This window comes from Mirounga angustirostris, unplaced genomic scaffold, assembly GCF_029215605.1.
Source record: "Mirounga angustirostris isolate CCGP_5_RB_7025 unplaced genomic scaffold, mMirAng1.0.hap1 SCAF_17, whole genome shotgun sequence".
Taxonomy (NCBI): domain Eukaryota; kingdom Metazoa; phylum Chordata; class Mammalia; order Carnivora; family Phocidae; genus Mirounga; species Mirounga angustirostris.
In genome coordinates, this window is record NW_026991725.1 from 56,164,400 (window position 1) to 56,178,449 (window position 14,050).

At 63.2% G+C, this 14,050-nt stretch overlaps 1 protein-coding gene across 2 annotated transcripts; it reads left to right on the plus strand.

The window, feature by feature from the left end:
* Positions 1-578: 578 nt before the first annotated feature.
* FLII (FLII actin remodeling protein) lies at positions 579-13,732 on the plus strand. Of its 2 annotated transcripts, none has more exons than XM_045889732.3 (30): positions 579-737; positions 2,394-2,504; positions 2,820-2,891; positions 4,058-4,138; positions 4,464-4,549; positions 4,682-4,843; positions 5,070-5,173; positions 5,547-5,722; positions 5,820-5,977; positions 6,643-6,727; positions 7,116-7,260; positions 7,461-7,597; positions 7,798-8,010; positions 8,485-8,664; positions 9,393-9,475; positions 9,586-9,660; positions 9,901-9,984; positions 10,087-10,258; positions 10,756-10,860; positions 10,949-11,140; positions 11,289-11,477; positions 11,615-11,754; positions 11,841-12,087; positions 12,235-12,389; positions 12,477-12,537; positions 12,624-12,752; positions 12,835-12,941; positions 13,029-13,134; positions 13,230-13,295; positions 13,386-13,732. In XM_045889732.3, exons 1-30 carry the CDS (start codon positions 675-677, stop codon positions 13,518-13,520), a joined length of 3,819 nt encoding a protein of 1,272 aa, XP_045745688.1. In that variant the 5' UTR covers positions 579-674; the 3' UTR covers positions 13,521-13,732. The 2 variants fall into 2 exon arrangements, with proteins under 2 accessions (XP_045745688.1, XP_045745689.1); XM_045889733.3 differs by having other exon boundaries at positions 7,464-7,597.
* Positions 13,733-14,050: the final 318 nt, after the last annotated feature.

Consider the following 14,050-nt stretch of genomic DNA (forward strand, 5'->3'; position numbering starts at 1 on the left):
GCTGGTGGGGGAGCAAGGAAATAGAGACAAGGGTGGATGTTGACTTTAAGCGGGAATAATAACGTGCCACTTATTGAGCGCCTGCTGTATGCTGCGACTTACACCTGCGTTTGTTTCTGGCGACAACCTTAGGAAGCATTGCCCAAATGAGGAAACTGAGGCCAGGAGCAGACCTGGGGTTTGCCCAGAGCCCCAGGACCCAAGGACCCAGGCCTCCTGCTACCATTCATTGGTCGCCATGCAGGGCCCAGTGAGGGGATAGAGACTCCCGGGTCCGTGCGCCCCCAGGCCTGGGTCCATAATCTCTCCAGAGGTCACGGCCAGCCGCTGCAGCAGCCCAGGGGACAGTGCTCGGACCTGCAGGGTCTGTGATACGCGCCCCCCATAGGTCGCTGGAACTTAGCCTACGAAGGCTTCGGAAGCACAGAGGGAGCCCGGACTGGTCAGCGAACAGACGGGGAAACTGAGGCCCAGGGAGTCCCAAAGCGCCCGGCGGGCCCGGCGCTTCCCGGCGGCGCGCGGGTGGGCGGGCTGGCTAGGGGCGCGGCCGGGGCTCCGCCTGCCCGCCGGCCCGGGCGGGGGCGGGTTAAAGGGGCGGGGCCGGCGTTGGCCCAGCCCGCGGCTCGCCCCACCGCCCCCTGCGCCCGGCCCGGCCCGGCAGCGAGAGCGGCGCCATGGAGGCCACCGGGGTGCTGCCGTTCGTGCGCGGTGTGGACCTCAGCGGCAACGACTTCAAGGTGAGCCGGCCCGGCGTGGGGCCGACCTCCCTCCAGGCCGTCTCTTCCGCTGGGGCCCGCGCCCGTCTCCGCTTCCTGTCCCGCCCGCCTCCGGGCCCTGCGCCGCCCGGGACTGCGCGGACGACGCGGGGTGGGGCTCCCGCCGGCGCTCCCGACCCCTCCCGGAACGGACCCCCGGTGCCCCCGCTCAGGGCCCGCACGGGAAGCCCGGGACTGGCCGGGGCCGGGCGGACACTGGAGCGCCGAGTCACGCCAGGAAGCGGGCTGGGCTGGGGGCCCCCATCCCGTGTCCCAGTCCGGGGGTCTGGGCCCCGCCCGGGCCGGAGAGGGGCCTGGGGGTCTTGCGAGCTTCTGCTCCCGCCTTCCCGGCCCTCGGTCCCCGCCCCTCTGAGGTCACACGCCCAAGCCAGGCCTTGACTCCTGGCCGGCTTTGCTACCGGGCTGTCGGGGGCGGGTCCTGAGCACACTCATCACTGCCCTGTCCCTGTCCCTGCCACCGCCACCCTAGCCTGTGTGGTCTTGGGCAAGTCACTTCCCCTCTCAGAGTCTGGGTTTTCTCATCCGGCGAAGGGGCAATCAAGTAGCCGTCTTGGGGACGTGGATTAGTTGGTGTGGAGACTCTCAGGCAGGTGTGAGGCCCCAGGTGGGGGCGGTGGGGACTGATAGACTAGGGCCACAAGGAGCTGGAGCCCAGCTTTCCAGCCAGCTGGTGGGGGGAGGCGGTTCTAGAGGCCCAGGAATGAGGTGGGCAGTGCTGGTGACCAGAGGAGGCTGGGCAGGAGTGGAAATGAGAGCTGGCCCGGTACAGGGAGGTCACCCTGGGCGGCAGGGTGGGTAAGTGATTGGACTCAGGCTGGGGTGAGTGTTGTGTCAGCCTGGGTCTGCAGGGGGTGGGGGGCCCAGGCTTTCCCTGGGGTTGGGTTGGGCCACTGCTGAGGAGGCGAGCGGGGCCTTGCTGCATTTACCCACACGTGCACACACCACTTTCCTCTGCCCCCATCCCCGCCATCCTCACCTGGGGTCTCATTGACGTCTCCAGACTGGGAGAGTCTGAGTCACCAGCCGGGAATGTGGCTGTAGGGGGCTGGGGACACCAGCCAGGGGCCCTGAAGGCACATGCTGCCTCAGACTGCCTGCCCGAAGGTGTTCCCGAAGGCATGAACAAGGCTGTGCCTCTGCGGATGGGGACCTGGGGCCTTACACAGGGGGTTGGACCTTGCCAAGAACGGCTTGTTTGCTGATGGCCCGGTGGGGGCATAGGCTGGCATTGGTGGAGGCTCAGGGGTACTCCCATCTCTGGAAGCCTAGTGAGGGCCTAGAATGGCGGGCAGAGGAATTTGAGCCAAGCTAATTGCGCTGGGGACAAGCCAGTTCCGTCGTGGCCCGCTCAGAGCTCAGAATCCAACAAGAAATTTTAGGCCAACAGCCACCATGATTATTAGTCTGTCCTTTTGTCATGGGGGGCTTTTAAACGCCCCGTTCCGTTGATAAAGTTGAGGCACAGAGTGGCGAGGTGATGTGTCCAGAGTTGCACAGCTTTTGAGAGGTGCCTCCGTTGCTCTCCAAAGGCTCCCATGGGCGTGGGGGCCACGGAGGGTGGTAGAGCGGGGGCTGCCCCTGGCCCAGACCAGTCTCACCATGACACTCCCCGCCCAGGGCGGCTACTTCCCTGAGAATGTCAAGGCCATGACCAGTCTGCGGTGGCTGAAGCTGAACCGCACGGGCCTCTGCTACCTGCCGGAGGAGTTGGCCGCCCTGCAGAAGCTGGTAAGGGGCTTTGGGCAGTCACAGAGGGTCCCTGTGGATGGGGCTGGCCCAGGCGGGCAGAACTGGCGCAGAATGGAGACGACCTAGACAAAGACGCTGACAGCCATGAACAGAGCTGTCAGGGAGGGAGTGAGCACCTTGTCCTAGGAGGTGTGCAAGTAAAGATGGGCTGTGTGAGGGAGGGAGGCTGCAAGAGGTGGCCTGAGCCTGTGTGGCTGAGGGCCCCCTGGATGGTGCAAGGTTTTGGTGGCGGATGGGGACTCTGTAGGCGCCCTACCCACACTGCTGAGCCTCTGCTGTCCTGTCCTGGCCCAGGAGCACTTGTCCGTGAGCCACAACAACCTGACCACGCTTCACGGGGAGCTGTCCAGCCTGCCGTCCCTGCGGGTGAGTGCTGCTACAGGCCATTGAGCTCGGGGGTGGGGGCCGGAGCCCAGCCAGTGGCCTGAGGGCAGGGTCAGCCCCCAGGGGGACCAGCACCGCTGCCTGTCCCGTGTCAGACTCAGAGGCCTGTTCCTAAAGGGGAAGGATTACCATAATGCCCTGCGGTCAGTACCACGTGGGGAGAAAAGATAAAAAACCCAAACTCCCACCCATTTTTAGACAACAAGTACCGTAAAAACAGCTGATACCAGCCAAGCACTGTTCCAACTCTTCCTCATGGATTTTTCCATATAATCCTGACCCTCACCAAGTTCACAGATGAAGACACAGAGAGCCAGGTCTCTTGCCCAAGGTCACTTGCCTGAGGCTGAAGTCAAGTGGCCAGGCAGTGGGAAAACGGGTTTGGCCCTGAAGAAAGGTGGTCACGGTGGTCCTGTCACCCCTCTGCTCTCCACGGAGCCTCTGACATCCCAGAACTTCAGGCCCCTATCTAGACCCTTTGGGCCTCGGTGAGGGTTGTTCCCATCTAAGGCCAGATATTAAGAGCACAGCCTCTGGACCTGGGAGGCCTGAGTTCAGATCTGGGCCCCGCCGCTTCCTGGCTGCACGACCTTGGACAAGTTCCTTCCACGTTCCGGGGAGGGTTCAGCGGGTGACAGCTATGAAGCCACAGTGTGGCCCTGCACAGACACTAGGGCTGAAGGAAAGGTGGCAGCAGCCCCGTTGGTGCTTGTAGTCGTGGCACCATCCTGTGGCCTGTCCTCTCTCCCCTCTCAGACCTTCTGAGGTTTCAGCCCTGAGAGGATAGAAAACAGACTTGCTCTCCGTCCGCACTCTGAGTTTGTTCTGGTCCAGCCCTCTCCCTCTGTCCTAGAAACTCTGCCTCAGAGCTACCCCCTTATCTTGCTCTCTGGAATGGGGAAGTTCTTTCTCGGGTTCCCTGAGGACATGCTGGGCTCTGGGGCACATATGAGCTGGGCTTTGAGGTGTGAATAGGAGCTCATCAGGAGGCCAGGAAGAGCTCGCCAGGTGGAGGGACTGTGAGCAAAGGCCAGGCTAGGACAGCACTTGGGCCCCTGGGGGTTTCCCGAGGTGCTGTCCTTCCCTGATCTCTGCTGCTTCCTGGGGGTAGAAGCCGGGAATCATGGACTCTCATGGTTTCTCCCCAGGCCATTGTGGCTCGAGCCAACAGCCTGAAGAATTCCGGAGTCCCCGATGACATATTCAAGCTGGATGACCTCTCAGTTCTGGTCAGTGGTTCCCCACCTACCTGGCCTCTGCTGACCCCCCAGTCAGTCCTCATCTATTAGAGTGGTCCCTGCAGCCACTGGTAAACCATTTAACAGACAGAGAAACTGAGGCGCAGAGTGCCTTACCTGAGCTCACTCATGGCGTCAGAGCCCTAACTTAGGCACGCTTTCTCACAGGGTCCCAACTGTCTCCCTTTGGCTCTGAAACCCCCTCATCCACTCCTTCCTCAGTGCCCCCCGCCCCCCGATCCCCAAGGCTGGCAGAGGCCCAGCAGCGTGGCACTGGCCCTGAGACCCCTGCCTTGGCCGCCCTGCTTCCACCCAGGACTTGAGCTACAACCAGTTGACGGAGTGCCCTCGGGAGCTGGAGAACGCCAAGAACATGCTGGTGCTGAACCTCAGCCACAACAGGTACCTGCCAGCCAGGGCGGGGCGGGGAGGAGGGTCTGGGGTGGGATTACAGCACGGTGGGTGTGCTGGGCCCAGGAGGCATGCGTCTGGCACTGACGGCCCCCTGCCTGCCTCACCCCCACCCGCCCACAGCATCGACACCATCCCCAACCAGCTCTTCATCAACCTCACCGACCTGCTGTACCTGGACCTCAGTGAGAACCGCCTGGAGAGCTTGCCCCCACAGATGCGCCGCCTGGTGCACCTGCAGACGCTCGTGCTCAACGGGAACCCGCTGCTGCACGCACAGCTCCGGTGGGCGCCTCCGCACACCACACCCCTCCAGAGCCCTCCCTGGGCCGTCTGGCCCCCGGCCCACCACAACCCCACCCCTCCTGTGGGGGCTGGGCCCCTCAGGCCCCATCCTTCCAAAGCATCAGGCCCTACCTCAGTCCGGCGTTCTGTCTCCCCCATGCCACAGCCACCCCTGACCTGGGCTTCTCAGCCCGTCTCAGCCCCATGCTCTCGACTCTCTCTGCAGGCAGCTCCCGGCTCTGACAGCCCTGCAGACCCTGCACCTGAGGAACACGCAGCGCACCCAGAGCAACCTCCCCACTAGCCTGGAGGGCCTGAGCAACCTCGCAGGTAGGCAGTCCCTGGATGGTCTCCGCGGGCTCTGGTCCCTTCAGGTCCCTGGCTTCCTTATGGAGGACGAGATTGACCCTAGTCTCCTGGCCACCTCCCGGAGGGAAAAGGATGCAATTACGTCATGATTCTTCTTTTTGTTACTGTGATGACTAGTGCTAACTCCTCAAGTTACGTGCACTGGCTTGATGCCTAGACCCACTGGTGTCCGGTTTTTCCAAACGGAGAAACCGGGGCTCAGAGAGATTCAGTCACTTGCTTAAGACCACAGAGCCTGGAGAGAGTGGAGTTGGGTCTCACATTAGGGCTCTTACCCCTGGAGCTGGCCATGGGGGCCCCCACTGATGTGCCTCCCCCCACCCCCGCACCCCAGATGTGGACCTGTCCTGCAACGACCTGACGCGGGTGCCCGAGTGCCTGTACACCCTCCCCAGCCTGCGCCGCCTCAACCTCAGCAGCAACCAGATCACGGAGCTCTCCCTGTGCATCGACCAGTGGGTGCACGTGGAGACCTTGAACCTGTCCCGCAACCAGCTCACCTCGCTCCCTGTATGTGCAGGCCCGGGGTGGGAGAGGGAAGGCTGCTGAGCTGCCCTGGTTCCTGCCCCTGACTCCCGCCCACCCACGCCCATGTCTCCCCCTGTAGTCTGCCATTTGCAAGCTCACCAAGCTGAAGAAGCTGTACCTGAACTCCAACAAGCTGGATTTTGACGGGCTGCCCTCGGGCATCGGCAAGCTGACCAGCCTAGAGGAGTTCATGGCCGCCAACAACAACCTGGAGCTGATCCCTGAGAGCCTGTGCAGGTGCTGGGGCGAGTGGGGGCGGGGGGCCTTACGGCACTGAAGACCCCAGCCTCGTAGCCAGAACCCACCCTGTGCCCTCTGAGCATCGTGCAAAGTGGATGGCTTATTTCAGTTTTGTTTGGAAAGCCCACCCAGTCCTGTGCCAGCGATTCCTGATGTGGGTGCCCCCTGGCACAGTGTGGGAGGACGCTGACAGGGATGAGGCTGGACGGGTTTCCCTGCCACGTGAGTTTGGACATGGCACCATCTGCATCTCCCTCCGGAGGTCACAGAGTCCTAGCATGGCCTCCCCAGGACTCGGAGAGAACAGAGGGCCCCTCAGTGACTTCCAAGTGAATGTGAGGACAGAATACGTGTTTCACTGTTCTGTGGTTCATATCCGGGGGCCTTCATTTCTGCAGAAGGTGACTCTGAAAAATGCCGTTCTGTAGAGGTCACCGAAAGTCCTTCCCAGTCACTTAGCTGTGAGGAGACTCCCGTTCAGCTGCTTCAGCCTCTCCCGCCGTTCTTGGCCTGTTTAAACCCGCTGCTGTCTTAACTGGCTGGGCTGCTCGGCTCCCCATCTCCAAAACCGGAAGTTTCCCTCCCTCCCCCCACACCTCGTCTGTCGCCTCCCCCCACACCTCATCTGTCACCTCCCTGAGGCTCCGGCTCTGCCCTCACAGGTGCACAAAGCTGAAGAAGCTCGTCCTGAACAAGAACCGCCTGGTGACCCTCCCGGAGGCCATCCACTTCCTGACGGAGATCGAGGTCCGGGCAGGCCAGGGCCGCTGCGGAGGGGGAGGAGGGGCCCGATGGGGAGGCCGGAGCTGATGACAGCCCCTCAGGAAAAACTGGATAGGGTGGGGTCACTGGAGTGGGGGGACCTGGCAGAGGCCCCTGGAGGGGTGCCAGTGCCACGGAAGGGAGAGGACGAGCCACACCCCCGTGTCCATACCGTGCTCGACAGCATCCTCTAAGCCCCACTACCAGCCCGCAAGGTCACGCTCCACAGATGGGAAAAGCGGAGCCCTGACAGGCAGCTGTAGAGCTGGGATGCAGCCCAGGCCCCTGGTTGCCAAGAGCCAGAAAGCCGGGGCACGGTGGCTGGGAGGTAGATTTCAGGCTCAGTGCCACGTCTGCTCACCCCACGAGGCAGGTCCTGGACGTGCGGGAGAACCCCAGCCTGGTCATGCCCCCCAAGCCCGCGGACCGCACCGCCGAGTGGTACAACATTGACTTCTCGCTGCAGAACCAGCTGCGGCTGGCAGGAGCCTCGCCTGCCACAGTGGCTGCAGCCGCTGGTAAGCAGAGCAGGTCTGGCCGGGGTGCCGAGGGGGTGCTTCTCCGGGCCTCGACTTACCCATGTGTACACTGGGTGGGACACACACAGCTTGTGGATCCTGGGGCATTGGGTTGGCCCCTGGTTGACTGGATGCCCAAAGGGGGTGGGCCCAGCCAGGGTCCAGCTGTTTACTCCCCCCCCCCCCCACCACCCCCCAAGCAGGAAGCGGGCCCAAGGACCCCCTGGCTCGCAAGATGCGGCTCCGGAGACGCAAGGACTCAGCCCAGGATGACCAGGCTAAGCAGGTGCTGAAAGGCATGTCCGATGTGGCCCAGGAGAAGAACAAAAAGCAGGAGGTAAGCCAGGCCAGGGGCTGGGACAGGGGCAAGTGACCCTGGGCTCTGCTTAAGACAGACTGTGTGACCCTGGCCAAGAGGGAGAGTGGGTCCTGGGTAGTGAGGACAGCCCGTGCAAAGGCCCTGAGGTGGGTAGCAAATAAAGAGGCCAGACTGAGTGGCTGTGTAGAGGCAAGCCATGCCTTTGACTGTGACCCCAGGAGACTACTGACGCCCGAGCCCCTGGGGGCAAGGCACGGCGCTGGGACCAGGGCCTGGAGAAGCCACGCCTTGACTACTCTGAGTTCTTCATGGAGGATGTGGGCCAGCTGCCTGGTCTGACCATCTGGCAGATCGAGAACTTCTTGCCTGTGCTGGTGGAGGAAGCCTTCCACGGCAAGTTCTATGAGGCTGACTGCTACATTGTGCTCAAGGTGAGGGTTGGGCGTGTTGCTGGGGGCTACGTGACCCCCAGGAACCTTATCTTAGATGGCTCAGAGTCCGCAACTCCAGTTTTTTGGGTTTTTTGGTTTTTTTAAATATTCATTTGAGAGAGGGAGAGAGCGCACAAGCAGGGGGAGAGGCAGAGGGAGAGGGAGAAGCGGACTCCCCGCTGAGGACGTGGGGCTCCATCCCAGGACCTGGGATCATGACCTGAGCCGAAGGCAGACGCTTAACCGTCTGAGCCACCCAGGCGCCCCTGCAACTCCAGTTTTGTTCATTGAGGGAAGGTGGGAGGGGGAAGACTTTGCAAAGGGGGCCAGATGGCAGTGGCCCAGGCAGAGGTGCATCAGTGCAACCCGCCCTGGGGCAGGGGAGTCTGTGGCACCTCGAGGGGCCTCTGCGGGGTGAGCCGGCAAGCCAGGAGGCCCTGGCAAGGCCTGACACGGCCTGTGCCCCGCCCCCAGACCTTCCTGGATGACAGTGGCTCTCTGAACTGGGAGATCTACTACTGGATCGGCGGGGAGGCCACACTGGACAAGAAGGCTTGCTCTGCCATCCATGCCGTGAACCTGCGCAACTACCTGGGTGCCGAGTGCCGCACTGTGCGGGAGGAGATGGGCGAGGAGAGCGAGGAGTTCCTGCAGGTGCCGGCCGGAGGGGAGGGCCTGGGGTGGGGCGGGGCCGGGCGGCGGGCGGGGCCAGCGGCTGGGGCGGGGCTGGGGCGGGGCGAAGACCTTTGGCTCCCGCTGCTGAGACCAGAGGTGGGGGGATGGGGGGGTGGTTGAGACCTCAGGCAGACAGCAGGGGCAGGAGAGCTAGGTAAGGCCCAAGGTGGGGAGCTGGGACCAACAGCCCCTAGGGGAGGGGGTGGGGCTGCGGGCTGGGAACCAGGGAGGCGGGCCCCTGAGTCCGAGGGCCCGGTGAGCAAAGCTGTGCTGTCCCCGCGGCCAACTGGTTATGCGTAGACACCCATCCACACCAGATTTTACCCTGATTCACCCCTTGCCCTCTTGCATCAACCTGCTTGGTCCTGTGCCCTGATACACGCCTATCTGAAGGTGCTGTGTGTATCTGTTAGCAATAATTGTGCCTTGGATAAGCCTCATTGGCCAGATCCTGCCACTGCGCAGAGCTCATGCTGTGTGTATCTAAACCTGAACAGGAGTGAACACGTATTTCCGTATATCCTGATGCTCTCGTGTGTGTTTGTTTATAGACCCAGGTCTTACTCTTTTTTTTTATTTTTTCATACCTCTGTGACGAACGTGTAGCACCTGATGCCCCTGCACACAAGTCTGTCCTCCTGACAGGTGGTGTCTGGTGGGGGAAGGGGGTGGCTCAGGGATGAAGGCCCGCACCCTCACACACACAGGTGTTTGACAATGACATCTCCTACATCGAGGGTGGAACGGCCAGTGGCTTCTACACTGTGGAGGACACACACTATGTCACCAGGTGAGGGGCTCTGGGGGTGGCTGGCGCTGGCCTGGACTCGGCTGGGCAGGATTGGAGGGGAGGGTGTTTGGGCCCCGCTCCGCCCCAGTCACTCTTGCTCCGGCCCCCAGGATGTACCGCGTGTATGGGAAAAAGAACATCAAGTTGGAGCCTGTGCCTCTCAAGGGGGCCTCTCTGGACCCAAGGTAGGCCCCATGCCTCCAGGGGGGAGTGCTGGAGCCCATCCTCCTCCCCACTAGTGGGGTGCAGTTTTGGGTTCTAGAAAAAACAGACCTTCCAGCAACCCTTTTAACCCCTGTCTCATTGAGCTTGGCCGGACCAGTAAGGGGGCTAAACCCCACCACAAGGGATTTGGGGCAGGGTCAAGGGCGTGAGGGCAGTTGCTGCCCCTGCCCATCACTGCCCCTCCCGCCCCTCCCGTCCAGGTTTGTTTTCCTGCTGGATCGAGGGCTGGACATTTACGTGTGGCGGGGGGCCCAGGCCACACTGAGTAGCACTACCAAGGCCAGGTATGAGGACATGGTGGGGTATTTTCTGCAAAGACAGATTGTCACCTAAGAAGGGGCATGGGACTCACTAAGGGCTTTGCACACTTCCCCCCACCCCCCAAGGCTCTTTGCGGAGAAAATTAACAAGAACGAGCGGAAAGGGAAGGCAGAGATCACACTGCTGGTGCAAGGTCAGGAGCCCCCAGAGTTCTGGGAGGCACTGGGCGGGGAGCCCTCTGAGATCAAGAAGCACGTGCCCGATGACTTCTGGCCACCTCAGCCCAAGCTGTATAAGGTGAGCCGTGGTGCGGGGGGCAGTGCTGGCCCAACTTCGTCGGCCCCGCACCACTGTGGTGGCCCGGCTCTTCATCTGGACTTTGGTGGGGAGAGGGCGCCACCTTCTGGACAGGAAGAGCCGCAGCAAAGGTTTAGAGGCCGGCTGAGTGAGGCCGAGAGCAGTAGCCCTGGAGTGTGCCTTTCCAGGAAGGTGGGGCTGCGGAGGGAGGCGGCGGCGGCCCGGCTGCCAGGCCTGAATTCTCTCGGTGACGGGCAAGAAGAGGACAGAGAATTAGGGACAGTAAGGACCTGGAGAGGGCAGGCAGGGAAGGCATCATTTGAAAGCCCTTCCACTGATAGAATGTCCTTCAGACATCGGTGGAGGGAGGAAGCTGAGGTCCAGAGAGGAGCGGGCAGGAGCCAGACTCCAAAGCAGGGGGCTGCCGGGGGCGGGAGGGGGGAGGCTCCTGTGCCCCAGACCCCGCCCCTGCCACGCCCACCCCTTGCTGCTGCCAGGTGGGCCTGGGCCTCGGCTATCTGGAGCTGCCGCAGATCAACTACAAGCTCTCTGTGGAACATAAGACCCGGCCCAAGGTGGAACTGCTGCCCAGGATGCGGCTGGTGAGACACGGAGGGAGGAGGGCGCGGGGCCCGGGATGCCTCGCTGGCGGCCCAGCATCAGCGTTGACCTCCAGCTTTTGCCCTACAGCTGCAGAGCCTGCTGGACACGCGCTGCGTGTACATCCTGGACTGTTGGTCCGACGTGTTCATCTGGCTGGGCCGCAAATCCCCGCGCCTGGTGCGCGCCGCCGCCCTCAAGCTGGGCCAGGAGCTGTGCGGGATGTTGCACAGGCCGCGCCACGCCGCGGTCAGCCGCAGCCTGGAGGGCACCGAGGCGCAGGTGCGCAGCGCGGCGCAGGCCACGCCCCGGCTCCTCCCATCGGCCACGCCCCCTCCGCAACGAGGCCCCGCCCTCGTTCTGGGCCCCGCCCCCCAAGCCTCGCGCGACCAGACCCACCACTCCAGCTGTCTTTTCTCCCTCTCGGCAGGTGTTCAAGGCCAAGTTCAAGAACTGGGACGACGTGTTGACAGTGGACTACACGCGCAACGCGGAGGCCGTGCTGCAGGGCCCGGGACTCACCGGGAAGGTGAAGCGCGACGCGGAGAAGAAAGATCAGATGAAGGCTGACCTCACGGCGCTGTTCCTGCCGCGGCAGCCGCCCATGGCGTTGGCGGAGGTGGGGGCGGGGCCCGGGGCGGGGCGGGCTCGGCGCGGGGGTGGGGGTGGGGTCCCGGCCGCAGTGGGAGGGGGCTGCGGGCAGCGGGGGTGCTCCGGCCGGGGCCCTGCCCTGTGACTGGCGGCTGTCGCGTGCAGGCCGAGCAGCTGATGGAGGAGTGGAACGAGGACCTGGACGGCATGGAGGGCTTTGTGCTCGAGGGCAAGAAGTTCGCGAGGCTGCCCGAGGAGGAGTTCGGCCACTTCTACACGCAGGACTGCTACGTCTTCCTCTGCAGGTGCCCCCGCGGCGCCTCCGTCACCCGGCCCCTCCCCTGAGGCTTGGGGGCTCGAGCCCCCCGCTCATCGCCCTCTGACCCCCCAGGTACTGGGTCCCCGTGGAGTACGAAGAGGAGGAGGAGAAGAAGGAAGAGAAGGAAGAGGAGAAAGCGGGAGCGGAGGGCAAAGAAGGCGAGGAGGCAGCGGCCGAGGCAGAGGAGAAGCAGCCCGAGGAGGACTTCCAGTGCATCGTGTACTTCTGGCAGGGCCGGGAAGCCTCCAACATGGGCTGGCTCACCTTCACCTTCAGCCTGCAGAAGAAGTTCGAGAGTCTCTTCCCAGGCAAGCTAGAGGTGTGTCTGCCGCGCCCCCCCTTCCAGGCCCCGCCCCGCCCCAGGCCCCGCCCCCATAATCTCTGGAGAGGGGCAGACCCATGGAGGCCTGGCCTTGGGGTGGGGGGGTTGTCCAGGGAGCTGCCCCTAACGCTTCCACACCCCCAGGTGGTACGCATGACACAGCAGCAGGAGAACCCCAAGTTCCTGTCCCATTTCAAGAGAAAGTTCATCATCCATCGGGGCAAGAGGAAGGCGGCTCAGGGTGCCCAGCAGCCCAGCCTCTACCAGATCCGCACCAACGGCAGCGCCCTGTGCACCCGGTGCCCGGCTGGGGGGAGGGAGCGTGCGGTGGGCAGGCAGGGGTCAGTGGCCAGCAGGGACCCCTTGCTGACATCTCCCACCCGCAGGTGCATCCAGATCAACACTGACTCCAGCCTCCTCAACTCCGAGTTCTGCTTCATCCTCAAGGTGGGGTCGTGGGTGTGGCGGGGACTGTGGGGCAGGGTGATGGGCCGTGGGCTGGCCGGGACTTGGACCCCCTGCACGCTCCTCAGGTTCCCTTTGAGAGCGAGGACAACCAGGGCATCGTGTACGCGTGGGTGGGCCGGGCGTCGGACCCAGACGAGGCCAAGCTCGCGGAAGATATCCTGAACACCATGTTTGACACATCGTACAGCAAGCAGGTGACGAGGGCAGGTGGCGGGCGGGTGGGCAGTGGCGTGGGAGCAGAGCGGGGCCCTGGGCCAGACAGACTCCTTCCCACAGGTCATCAACGAAGGCGAGGAGCCCGAGAACTTCTTTTGGGTGGGCATCGGGGCCCAGAAGCCGTATGATGATGACGCCGAATACATGAAGCACACCAGGCTCTTCCGGTGAGGCTGGGGGCCCAGACCCCTCCCCAGCTTCCTCCCGGGGCCTGCGCCTGCCACCCTCACCTCGCAGTCCCTCCCGACCCCCAGGTGCTCCAACGAGAAGGGCTACTTCGCAGTGACGGAGAAGTGCTCGGATTTCTGCCAGGATGACCTGGCCGACGACGACATCATGCTGCTGGACAATGGCCATGAGGTGCGGCCCCTCCCCTCCCGCGGCCCCTGCCCACTCGGGGAGCCCACCCACTGCTAGATGGGAAGCTGAGACCCCCTGCCCTGCTGTGCCCACAGGTCTACATGTGGGTGGGGACCCAGACAAGCCAGGTGGAGATCAAACTGAGCCTGAAGGCCTGCCAGGTGCGCCAGGTGGTGGGGAGGACCAAGGCCGGCCGGAGGGGGTGGGGGCACGAGGCCCACCCACAGCTCACACCCCGACCCATTGGCCAGGTCTACATCCAGCACATGCGATCCAAAGAGCACGAGCAGCCGCGCCGCCTGCGCCTGGTCCGCAAGGGCAACGAGCAGCACGCCTTCACCCGCTGCTTCCACGCGTGGAGCACCTTCCGCAAGGCCCTGGCCTAGGGCGGCGCCCCCTGCCTGCAGCCCCCCCCCCCCGCCCCCTCGCAGCCCCTGCTCTGGCCACCCCCCCCCCCCAGAGCGCCGCAGTCCCCAGCAGCACCGGGCTCTGGTCCCTCCAGTGGGCGCTCCCGCGTGACGCCCCCTCCCCACCGGAGACAAAGCAGCGTGGTTGCCTTTTAAGAGATATTAAATGCTTTTATTTTCAATATTAAAAATCAGTATTTTTAATATTAAAACAGCGCTAATCTTAACAAAATGACAGGAAAAAACCCCCAAGGTACGATCTACAAGAAAACCCATCCTGACCAGCCCTCCTCCTAACACACACACACACACACACGCGCACACGCACACACACCTGACTGGACCCCAGTCGTGGGGCAGCAAAGCTCCCAGTCACATATGCACACACATGTGCACTCGTGCACAGACTAGGGGGCAGGGGTGGGTGCTGGCCCAGGAACAAGTACCAAAATAGTTTTAGAAATGCCTGTCCAGCCCGGCACAGGCGTTAGAAAAATATTCTTTGCAAA

What these genes read in the sequence shown, in the direction of transcription:
- FLII (XM_045889732.3), top strand. Translation starts at nt 675, where the DNA reads ATGGAGGCCACCGGGGTGCTGCCGTTCGTGCGCGGTGTGGACCTCAGC. An exon ending in CTGAACCTCAGCCACAACAG is followed by an intron (nt 4,550 to 4,681) that starts GTACCTGCCAGC and finishes ACCCGCCCACAG; the next exon opens with CATCGACACCATCCCCAACC. An exon ending in ACCAGCTCACCTCGCTCCCT is followed by an intron (nt 5,723 to 5,819) that starts GTATGTGCAGGC and finishes CTCCCCCTGTAG; the next exon opens with TCTGCCATTTGCAAGCTCAC.